The 12,785-nt window shown below is 36.3% G+C and overlaps 1 protein-coding gene across 8 annotated transcripts in view; it reads left to right on the forward strand.

Moving 5' to 3' along the window:
- The window catches only part of FRY (FRY microtubule binding protein), a 388,433-nt gene that overhangs the window by 228,323 nt on the left and 147,325 nt on the right, over positions 1-12,785 (forward strand). For all 8 annotated transcript variants that reach the window (XM_030563058.1, XM_030563048.1, XM_030563011.1 and 5 more), the window contains 5 exons: positions 1,622-1,782; positions 2,672-2,782; positions 6,672-6,826; positions 10,529-10,628; positions 11,004-11,175. In XM_030563058.1, the coding sequence (XP_030418918.1) occupies positions 1,622-1,782; positions 2,672-2,782; positions 6,672-6,826; positions 10,529-10,628; positions 11,004-11,175 (699 nt within the window). The remainder of the gene's footprint in view (positions 1-1,621; positions 1,783-2,671; positions 2,783-6,671; positions 6,827-10,528; positions 10,629-11,003; positions 11,176-12,785) is intronic.

Raw genomic sequence — 12,785 nt, forward strand, 5'->3', positions numbered from 1 at the left:
CTATTAGTTAATTAATTCAAAATTTCTTTACAAAAAGAGACTTATCTTTCTGTTAACAAGGAGATGTTAAAACATGGCAAAAACTAACAAAGCCATAATATGTAATTCCTCGATAAACACATTTTCATTGTCAGCTTCCATTATCTTTAGATAATTGTAAATATTGACTTTCAATTTTTATTGGTTAGCTAGACTAGACTTTGAGGTTTTATCTTCTTTGGATGTGGGGTGAAACAGTCCACCAGTAGCAGTGCCCTGCCTCTTTTTAGTTAACCAGAAATGCCTTTTTAATAGTGTACTCTATAGGTTCAGTGTGTCCCCTCTTAACCAGCTGGGAGGCCTGTAAATTAATTTCTGTGGTTAACAGGCCCTGTGACTGAGCAGAGATAGTTCTAGTCCAGGGGTCGGCAACCTCTGGCATGCTGCTCGCCAGGGTAAGCACCCTAGCGGGCCAGGCTAGTTTGTTTAACTGCCACATCGGCAGGTTCGATGGACCCGCGGGTCCAACTGGCTGCGGTTCGCCATCCCAGGCCAATGGGGGCGGCAGGGCGAGCTTACCCTGTTCAGCCACATGCCAGAGGTTGCCAACCCCTGTTCTAGTGTATGCAGTTCCATGTTTTTATTGGTCTTGTACTACTCCCCTCCCTTCCTTATAGCCAAAGGCAAAATGAGTCCAGCAACCTGTCAGTGCAATGGCACTGCTTCAAGAGAAGTAGCAGCAGGAATGAGCTAGGCCTTCTCAAGGGAACTATTTTTTATCTGGATAATGCAGAACTTAAACCTTTTTGTCATTTCTTTCTCGTATGGATTTTCCCTTTTCACTGGGCTAGGAAAATTTTCTCTTGTTCATTTCAGCCCCACAGGGTGAATTTCTGCTCTGTTTAATTGTGTATTGCACATTGCTATCTGAAATTCCTATTTCTGGGCTGGCACACAAGGAGGTTGAAGAATGGTAATTTCTTCCCCATTAAATTAGTTTCTCCCTAGTCTGTTTCTGTGATCTGAGAGATCCTATCTCCTATCCTGTTTTGAGTTGGAAGAATTTTGAAAACTTCTGAATTTTTTTCGCACTTTTTTTTTTTTTTTTAGCATTAATAGATATTTTTCTTTTGCTCAGGAACTGTCTTAGCATTTGAGTTAGCCTACCAAACCTCTTTATAAGGGAATGATATGATAAAAGCTTTGCTCTATTTCCTATCTCCACCTGTTACTATAGTAGGACAGCGTATATCCACTATTAGGGCTTATGCTGAAACACCTGGAAATACCAAGCAAGTAGAAGTTTACCATAAAAGAAGTACGTGAGACAGTGAATTCCAAAACCCTGATTCTAAAGTTAGTTGTACACAGACATGTTTATAAAATATAAACACATGTTCATTCAAAGCATTAAGGCTCTTCAAAATAAAATGTGTCTTATTAACTATATTAGGTTATCAAAAGATGTTTAGCTACTTTGGATGAAGTGTATCCTCAAATATAAGGAAAGACTTCCTATTCATGGAAGTGTGAAATTCATATGCTATCACTACTGCCGTTGGGAGAGGGCACTGACTGATTATTTCTATTGTGTTTATTTTACTTTAGCAAGCCATGACGAATTTTCTTTTTATTTCCTTAGTTCACCATCGGAGATTTCTATTCCCTCAGCAAAGCTTGAGGCACCACCTTTTCATCTTATTTAGTCAATGGGCTGGACCTTTCAGTATTATGTTTACACCGCTGGATCGTTACAGTGACAGAAATCACCAGATTACAAGATACCAGTATTGTGCGTTAAAGGTATAACATATTTTCTTTCCACTATGCAAAGTGATCTATTCAATAATACAAATTACAACAACAAATCCTAAGATTAGACATTTAAAAGAGGCAGATATCATGGTTATTTGTTTCCTTTTATTTAAAGTAATTGATTATTTTGAGAGAGAGAGATCTATAAAGTTAAAAATTCCTATTTTTCTTTCCAAAATTGTAATCTAAAGTCATTTCTTGTAGTTTACTTCTTTTTTGCCCACATGGAGTGAAATTTTGTTTTATTATTTAGATTTTCAGTAAGGAAAAGCTCTCACTGACTTCAGTGGAAGCAGGATATCAGGCCCTAAGATCAAGTGCAGTATCAGTTCAGTATCTGATACATCGTGTTTCCAGAGGACTATATCCTGCACTTATATGGGGATGTACTCAATAGTTTTAAAAGTCTTGTCCAGCTCTGACAGCTGGAACCCAAGCCCCTAAGTAAACTGGGAAAATAATATTTTATGTACCAGTATATGCTGCATCAAATGATATAAAACAATTTTAATTTAGACAGAGAATATGATGCTAATGAAATGTTTAATAGGTTTTATAATCTCATTAAGAACAGATTGGCTGAAATGACAAAACACATTTTGAAGAATTTGTAAAGTGTTCTTATTGCAGTGTGCCTTTAATGTGCTTAATTTTTTAATTCAGCATTTGAATTAGTTAATGCAGTTTTTAATTATAATGAACCTATTTTAATTAATGCAGTTACCTTCTAGATCAATGTAAATGTGGAAATTTAGCAAAAAAGCACTATTTCACTAAAAACAGGTAGCAATTGGAAATGTTTTGCAAGCACAGTCTGTTAAACACATTCACAAATGTTAAATACTTGCCTAATTAACAGATTTCTCTGTATTGCTAGGCAATGTCAGCTGTACTCTGCTGTGGCCCTGTATTTGACAATGTGGGTCTTTCCCCTGATGGCTATCTTTATAAATGGCTTGATAACATTCTAGCTTGTCAAGATTTACGAGTAAGTACCTCATCAATAATGTATGTTTTTTAAATGATTTTAAACTCTGTACTTGTTGAATACAGTCCACTCTATGACAGTAGGCTTTGTGACCTTTGTTTTGAACAGAAAACAATAGCTCTGTACGGTATTCAATTACAAATTCATAATGAACCGTATCACAATAACATTGAAATAGTAAAAGAAATTGTATTATTTCAGGACACACAGTTTATGTAGCATACTAAAGTAAACAGGATTCTGTTATGAGATTTACACTGGTTTGCAGCAATATTTTAGATTTTTCATCCATTACTAATCCAAAGGTCAAGGAGAGTATGATCTCAAAAAGTATTTATATTTCTGTTTGGAGTATTTCCATCCCACCTGCTTCCAGGCCTTGTGAAGTAAGAATATAAAATCATTTCCTGCTCAGTAATATAGCTGCTGGTGAGGCAAATCTGAGTGAGTCAATGTGAGTGGGCAGATCTTCAGAGGGCAGCAAAAAACTACTCATTTTAGGAAAAAGTAAGGCCAGAGAATTGGAAGATGAGTCTTTACCTTATATCCTGGATCTGTAACAACCAAATATTTATTGACTTGTTAGTGTTTGAAAATAACTCCATGAATACTAATTTGATAGATTATTTTTGCATTTAAAATGATTCTGCCCTAAAGACATTTCTGGTTAGATGATAAAGGGAAGAGAGACTTTCTGCCCTGATGTCAGAAACACTCAGAAAAGTTAAGCCAAATCAACTAAAGATGTGAAGCTCAAGCACATGAAATCCCATGTGGATCCTCTCATTCAGAAGTAAAGTGGCCTAAATTCGCTATAGCTTAATCTTCCTCCATTTACCATGAAGGTATTTATATGCTGTAATTAAGTCACCTGTAAGTCTTCTTTTTGATAAACTGCCAGATTGAGTTCTTTATGTCTCTCATGATAAGGCATTTTCTCCAGCCCTCGAATAGTTGTTGTGGCTCTCTTCTGCATCCTCTCCAATTTTTCTATATCCTCTTTACAATGTGGAGACCAGAATTGGATGCAGTATTCCAGTACTGGTCTCACCAATGCCATATACAGAGGTAAAAATCACTCACTGTTCCGCTATTTGTATATCCAATGATCTCAATATCCCGTTTTGTCACAGTATTGAACTGAGAGCTCATATTGAGGTGCTTGTCCACTATGACCTCTAGATTCTTTTCAGAGTCACTGCTTTTCACGATACAGTCCCCCATTCCATTCTGTAGGTATAGGCGTTCCTTCTCCTAGATGTATTATTTTGCATTTGACTGTATTAAAATGTGTTTAGTTTGAATGGGCCCAGATTACCAAGTGATTCAGATTGCTCTGTGTGACTGCCCTGTACACATCATTCTTTACCATTCCAACAATCTTTGTATCATCTACAAATTTTATCAACAGTTATTTTATATTTATTTCCAGATCATTGACGAAAATGTGGGATAGCATCAGTTTTAATACCAATTTCTGCGGAACCCCACTAGAAACACCCCCATTCAATGTTGATTTTGCATTTACAGCTAATTTTTGAGCTCTGTCAGTTAGCCAGCTCTTAATTCATTTAAGGTGTGCTTTATATGTACAGTCTTAATTTTTAATCAGAATATTATGCAGTACTAAGACAAACACCTTACAGAAGTCTACGAAGTTACCTTTATCAACCAAACTCGTAATCTCATCAAAAAATAAATCAGATTTGTTTGACAAGACTTGTTTTCTGAAAAATACTGTTGACTGACTGGTGTTAATTATATTCTTATCCTTTGTTAATTTAATCCAGTATTAGCTTTTCCATTATTTTGCCTGTAATTGATGTCAGAGTAGCCAATCTATTAGTTACCTGGATCATCACGCTTTCCTGTTTTGAATACTGGTATAACGTTATCACTCTTCCAGTCTTCTGGAATTTCCCCAGTATTCCAAGATTTATTAAAAATGAACATTACCAGGCCAGAGATTTCCTGAGCTAATTCTTTTATAACTATTGAGTACAAGTTATTGGGCCTGCTGATCTGAAAAGGTTTATCCCTTATAGATGTTATCTAACATCCTCCTCAGTTGCTAATGAACTCAAAAGTACTTCTTCATTATCATATGATATAAGTACTTCATCCTGCTTCTTTCCAAATGCAGATCAGAAATATTTATTGTATGCTTATTGTCACAAGCACATCTGCTTTTTGTGCATCATTAATAATTGTTCCATCTCAATTAAATAATTGAATGATTGCAAAGAGTTCTGTTGCTCCTAACATCTAAACATTTCCTTATTGTCCTTAGCCCAGCCAAACATGGATTTTTCACTGATGTTTTTATCTTCCTTATCAATTTTTGTATTTCATAATGTCTAATTTATATTGATTGATGTCTATTTCCCCCTTTTTTCAATTGATACATATTGGTTTTTTTATTTCTAATTGCTGCTTTCACTTTACTGATGAACTAAGATTGGCTTTTAGCCAAGATTGTTCTGTTTCTAGATTGTGTAACCATGGCTTTTTGCCATCTAATAAATGCTTCTTAAAGAATTCCAAGTTTTCATTCACATTTTTCTGTCTAAATTTTTCTTACCAGTCAATTTCATTGATAATTTCCTCAGCTTTGAGATCTTAGCCCTTTTGAAGCTCCAAGTATATATATTACGGGTGGGACTATCCTCTGTTTGCTCCTGTTGAATGTAATCACGTCATAACCATTCATCCCTAGACAACCACTAACCTCCAGTCCAATGGTTAATTTCATGCATCATATGTGAGATCCAAAATAGTGTTACTTTATCTTGGGTGCAATACCTTTTGTGTTAGAAAATTGTTGTCTATAATTTTTAGAAATTCTAATTATGTTTTACAATTGACTGCATGAGATCCCCAGCATTTCTCTCCCAAATTGAAGTGCCCCATAACAACATAGTTTTTCTGTCCACACATTGTAGATGAGGAAAGCCACTGAGGGGATTTATGGACGGGATGCTAAATGGTCAGAGCTGCAGGGAAGGGGAAAAAGTACCTTCCTTCCTGTGATTAGTTTTTCACCATCAGTACTTTAAATTACCAGTTGAAAATCAGTACATATAAAGGATGCATTAAGTCACAAAAGGCAAATTGTCACCATTTAATGGGTAAGGAAACCCAACCAGAGTAAAATCTTAGGTAGTCTTTTTTTGTTTGTTTGTTTATTGTGTTCCCTTTATGCTAAACTCAACCTCGGGTGTTTAAACTGAATATTAGCATGAGTCTTTATAGTGAGTCTAGCCTCCTTTGATGACAAAATCTCAATAATAATAATAATAATAATATTTTTTCTGCTTCTATATTACCTGCAATGGAAGAAACACAAAGATGTAGTCCAAACTTAATCCTTTAAGTAAACAAACATGAATAAATTTAGCCTCACAGCACTCCTGTGAGGTAGAAAATTAGCAGTATCTCTGTTTTACAGGGTGTATAGCAAAGACACATGATGTTACCAAGTGTGAGCCAACAAATGTGTGTTAAAGCTGGGAATACAACCCAGATGTCCTGACACACTGGTCTTGGCCTTAATCATAATATTATGCTTCAACCCTTATTTTGAAGGTCTATTTTAAAAAATATATTTAACATATATGGGTTTTGTGCAAGACGTTTTTATGAAGTGCGAACTATTCAAAACTGAGTTAAATCCCATGCTGTGGTATATATAAAATGCATTTATGGTAAACTCGCCACTTTATTTTTCTCCGTAGTGTGCAATAAACATGGTCCTTTTTTATTTTCCATTTAAAAGGCAGATTAGTCTTGTCACTTTGTGTCTATCTTCCTGAATAATTTTAAGAAACCTTGGGAGGATCTTTTTTGTTTTTTTACAAAAAATAATAATTGCCATTCTGTGTGTATTCAGGTTCATCAGCTTGGATGTGAAGTTGTAGTCTTGTTGCTGGAACTAAATCCGGACCAAGTAAATCTTTTCAACTGGGCTATAGATCGGTGTTATACTGGATCATACCAGCTTGCTTCTGGATGCTTCAAAGCCATTGCGACTGTGTGCGGAAGCAGGTATTAATAAACCTAGAAGTAGACTGTCCCTGAGGCAGTTAATGCGAAACAAGATCAGGGCTGCTATTCCTAAGATGTTTACACACTAGATATTTTGTGTAATCCTACTTGTTTCTGTTGGAAACAGATTCTAAATGTTCTTTTCCATTAAATTTAAAAATAATGGTTGAAGCTGTGTCTGCTGTTGGTTGCTGTATTGCCCTGGGTTGCATGCTATGAAAGACACAGAAAAAAACTCATGTGTGTGTGAATGGGAACAGTGAAGCATCTGCATAGCCAAATGTTGTGCTGCCTTAGAACATCCACTGAATAACAGTCCTCTCTGGGACTTTACAGCAAACAGGAGAAAAGGGACCAGATCTGGGGCCAGGTGCAAAAAGTTTGGAAGAGCATCTCTTACCACCTGAAATGCTTCTGCAAACATGCTTATTTATACTGACAAAGTCAGCACAGTATTGGGGGAAGGTTAAAAAAATAATCTCTGTCTTGCCTATGTATGTGATCAAGTCTGCAAGGGAGTTACCAGGGTGTTGAGCAAGTTCTGTATGGAACTGCCGCTAGCATTCCCATGTAATGTGTTTTTACACAATGTATTGATGCTACACTTCCCTGTCACGAGCCCCTTGTAGTGTCCTGTTGCTGTATAGGCGTTTGAACTTCTGACCCTTTGATGCACAGAAAGATGAAATAGGGCTAAACCTTTTTATTTGTAACACCATTTTTAAACCTAGTGCCAAAACAATTTTTGATGGATTTTTCCAATGCTTTCAGAGTAAATAATATGAAAATAAATGTTTTCTATGTTCTCATTTGCCAGACAGTTATTTTTGTCCTTTTCCTAACTACTCTTGGATTTGACCTGAGTTTCCTTACTTTTTGTTTTCGGATTAGCGTTATCAATGATGTTAATAGAGTGGGAGCACAAAACACTGATTTTTTGTATAGGTCCTGCATAAACATTTTTGTTTTGTTTTGTTTTTTTCTTAGTATCTTTTCAGGATTAAAGTGGAAAAGGGGTTTAACAGTTATTTTGAAATAAAGGATAGCTTTCATCTGATTAGGCATTTGAAGTGCTGATATATTTTAGTCTGAGATTTCTTGACAAAACAGTTTACTGATCAGTATGTTTTGAGAGGGTAATGTGTGGGACAGTGCAAAGCAAAACATGCTAAGTATTTTAGAATTTGGTATATCTGTAAAAAAACCTCTATTTTGTTCTTATAGAAACAGCTGCAAGTACAAGCTGCATTACCCTGAGATTTAAAAAGTATGATTGGAATTTTATGCTTGTAGTTTTAGTAGCTTCTGAGATTCAGTTTTGCTATCTTAAAAGAAAACACAATAATACTAGCCCTTCACCTACAGTCTTTTCTCCTCAGATTTTTATTAGATAGGACAAAAGACCCTAGGAAAGGGTTTCATTTATGTGTCATTGGCAGTAGTTAAAAATGCATGATCACTTTCAAGAAGAAACTCATATTTCTGACTATTTGGGAGCGAAGTTGAGAGTTTAGCTAATACTAAACACTGGTTGGCAATTTCCCATATTCCATCCTTCCCTCCGTTAGCAATAAGTGTTGGGGGACATCCACTTAATCCAGTTGTAAATAAGCAATGTAGTATTGCATAACTTATGCCTCTCTTTCCACAAAATATCCTCTCCATTAAAAATTGAGTTTGTCCCGGCCCATGGTCTCCCATGCTACATTTCTATTGTGATACGGTAAATGTGTTCTGGAGTTTCACTAATCATGTCCCTACAGACTGGAATACTGGAGTAATTGAAAACATTTATTTACAGTTTTTTCTGTTTCTTATATCCTTTGGCAACAACTTGGCCAGTGGCATTTTGATGATGAAGTGTGAAGGGCAATTGATATCTTAGTCAGTTAAGACTTTTTCCTTGAGGCAAAACTATAAAGCCTCCATCGTATTACATAAGAGAGGCTACAGGTTAGGTATCTGAATCTTTATTTATGTACATTAAAAAAATTAGAACACTTATTTAAGAAGTAGGAAATTGCTAGATGCTCACCATTTTGAAAATATACCACTTATTTAGGTGTCTAAATATGGATTTAGTTGACTAATGGTAGCACCACAGATTTGCAAATATTGACCAAACCAGTTCATATGATTGTCAAATTCATTTGAGGAGGCCTATGCCAGATAGCCAGTGTTCTTTATTTTTAACTACATTTATTTATTGGCCATTTTACCGCTATTTTTCATGTAGCTTAGTTCCTTCTATTTTGTATCAATGTACTCGGCAATATAATTATTCTGTTAATGTCATCTTGTTTTATCCTAATCTTTAGATTTTTGTGTTGGATTCTCTTAGGCATGCTTTTGTAACCCTTGATAGTTTCCTCTTTCAAGATGCTCCCTCAGATGGGGATTATTTGAACTTTGTGAACTGTGGGAGGGACCAGGTTGGGGAAGGACCAGAGAGACTTACATGGAGCAGCTGGGGTACACTAGTATGTGGATGTAGTAAAGATGTCCCCGAAATCACTCTGTGTCCATCCAACAACCCAGCAGCCTTTGTCTACACTAGGTAATTTAGGACTTGCATTTCACTGCCACAGCATCTCAGCTGATGATAACAGTGTAGACAGGATTCAGGTATTTTTTACCACCATGTTGTCTATCCTAGTCTCGGTGGTAAAAACCTCCTGGGTCCTGTCTACATTATAGCTTCTGCCATTGCTTCCACTGGTGGAGCTGCAGTGGTGGTGAATTTTGGATTCTAAATCTGCATGTGAAGACTCAGCCTAATAGACAAGATAATGAAGAAGGTTGTAGATCAGTTACTGAACGTGGTTAAGATCATGTCTATGTTACAATTTGGAACAATCTCATAAGTAAGTCTGGAGAGAACACTCTGTAATCAGATCCTCTGACTCATTTGTAATTGTAGTGTAAACAGGCCCTTAGTTCTGTATTTGTTATGGTCAAAGCGATAGATATACAAATTCCACAATTTTATGCTGGCTAAAACTAAGGTAGTGTATTTGCATATCTTCTTGGAAGAAGGGAGAAATCTCTAATCTAGATTTGTGCAAGACCAAATAACATTACATGGAAAATTGCCTTTCTAGCAATAGTCCCTTCAGGACCCTGCTCTTATTTATCCACTCTATACTAAATTTTGAATACCTAGGATGGTGGAATTTCTTCAGCAAGAACTTGTCATTTGTTGTGCCAATACAGTCCCATTCTTCATGTTTATCCTTCATGAACTTTTCAATTTGATAGAGAGTTCTCTTTAACTTTAATGTCTGGGAATGTGTATGTTGAGGAATAGATCCTTTTCCAGAATAGGCTATTTTAACTGTCAGTGGAATTGTTTGAAGAATATTTTACCCCTGGAAATTCTCTGTCCAACCATCTTCGCTCTTGGGAGTTAATTTATAAAAAATTAGATACTATATTTAAAAAGAATTTAGGTTTATGGAATAGGCAATTGCAGTGGATTCCTAATTATTGTATCAAGGTAATTGTCCATCCCTTCCTCACCAGATGACCACTTGACTCAGGAGTATGTATTCTCAGTAAATAACTCCCTTTCCTATAGTCTGGTGGAGAAGTGGAAAACCCAGAAATGATGTTTTTCTTTAGCTCATTATTACACATAGGAGATCAGAGTGAATTTAAGCTGAGATTCTAATGTTGACAAGAATGTACTATTTATTCTTCCAGGAACTATCCTTTTGATATAGTGACACTTTTAAACCTAGTGCTATTCAAGGCATCCGACACCAACAGAGAGATTTATGAAATTTCCATGCAACTTATGCAGGCATGTATCAGCTACTTAAAAAAAATATCCTTTAAAACAGTAACCAAATGCAAGTGGCCCTATCATTGTTTTCACCATGAACTTCTTACCATATATTACAGTTTGATTGGGGTGTTTTACTTTTTGTTTTGAAACCTCAACTAGGCACTACAGTAATAAATATAGTAAATAATAATAATCATAAATGCTGCAGTGATTACTTGTATAAACATTTAATGGAAATGATTATTTATAATATTTCTGCAACTTGGAAATTTTACTGTGAAACATGTAGACCTTTATGTTATTTTTTTAATCTGTTAAAGTTGAAATGTGAAAGTTTTGTGCACTAATGAAATCCTGTCACTTCATTGCCCCCTTTCTTCTCTTCCATAGATTCTTGAGGCAAAGCTTTTTGTTTATTCAAAGAAAGTTGCTGAGCAAAGACCTGGCAGTATCCTGTATGGTACACATGGCCCGTTACCACCTCTTTACAGTGTATCATTGGCACTTCTTTCATATGAGCTAGCAAGGATGTATCCTGAGCTCACGCTTCCACTTTTTTCAGGTACCTGTCTATTGATATTTTTTTAAATGTTTTCAATATTTGTTTTTTATGTAGTGTACAAATGGTGGCCTGTTCGTGTATTTCAAGTTGTGAATAACAATTAGATTGATATTTCTGTTCTATTCATATTTCTGATATTTCAATTCTATTGTAGTAAAATTAAGCAAAATGCTTTGTAAGTAGATACACAATTGCCTGCAGACATATGCAAAGTACAGTGGTTGATATTTAAAAACTCAGGGTATGCAGTCCTTGGGGGTGGACTGGGAAAGGGGCTATGGTCAGGAATGCCGGAACTTGGAGTGCTGGGGGTATGGCAGCATCTCCTGGTTTGAAGTGGTTTCCATCATATACAAGGTTTGCAGTTTTATTCAATGGCTTTCAGCATCCCCACTATAAAAACCGTTCCAATGTCATTGACTGTGGTGATTTTAAGGCAGCTTTGTGTCCTCACAATCCTGGGCTGTTCCCTCACTGGTTAATTCCCTCACTTAAAAATTTGCACTTCATTTCTAGTCTATACCAGTCCAGCTTTAACTTCCAGACACACACACGACACACCCTGGTGGAGAGGCTGATTTAAGCAATAGATTACATACCATAATTAGAGGTTCTGCAATTTCATATGTGAGTTGCTTAAGAATTCTTAGTTAAATACCATCTGATCCTGCTGACACCTGAGTCTCGGACAGTTCCTCAGATTTGTCACCTAGAAAGAATGGTTCAGGTGTGGGAATCTCCCTCACATCCTCTGCAGCGAAGACTGATGCAAAGAATTAATTGAGCTTCTACGCATTGGCCTGGTCTTCCTTGAATTATCTTTTAGCACCTCAATCATCCAGTGGCCCCACTCATTGTTTGGCAGGCTTCCTGCTTCTCATATACTTAAAAAAAGTTGCTCTTATTTTTTGTGTCTTTTGCTAGTTGCTCTTCTGATTCTCTTTTGGCTTGCCTAATTGACTTGACTTGCCAGAGTTTATGTTCCTTTTTGATTTTCCTCAGTAGGATTTGACTTTCAGTTTCTAAAGGACATCTTTTGTCTCTAGCTGGCTCTTTTACTCTGTTTAACCATGGTGGCATTTTTTTGCTTCTCTTACTCATTTGGGGTGTATATATAGTTTGAGCCTTGTTATGGTGTTCTTTCAAAGTTTCCATGCAGCTTGCAGGCATGTCACTCTTGTGACTATTCCTTTTAATTTTCATTTAACCAGCCTCTTTATTTTTGTGTAGTTCCCCTTTCTGAAGTTAAATGCTACTGTGCTGGGTTCCTTTGGTATTTCCCTCCCTACAAAGATGTTAAATTTAATTACATTATGGTCGCTATGAGCAAGCAGTTCAGCTATTTTCACTTCTTGGACCAAATCCTGTACGCCACTTAGGAGTAAATCAAGAATTGCCTCCCCTTGTGAGTTCCAGGGCTAGCTGCTTCAAGAAGCAGTCATTAATGGAGTCATTCTCATGATGCCTAGAGTCCCCAGTTGAGATCAGGGCCCCTTTGTTCAGACCTACACCTTATATAGACACATTGCAAGAGGCAATCCCTCCTCGTAAGAGTTTACGAGACAAGATGGACTGTGGTGGGAGAAACAAGTATTGTTTTCTCATTTTTT

The sequence above is a fragment of the Gopherus evgoodei genome, chromosome 1, assembly GCF_007399415.2.
Source record: "Gopherus evgoodei ecotype Sinaloan lineage chromosome 1, rGopEvg1_v1.p, whole genome shotgun sequence".
Taxonomy (NCBI): Eukaryota; Metazoa; Chordata; order Testudines; family Testudinidae; genus Gopherus; species Gopherus evgoodei.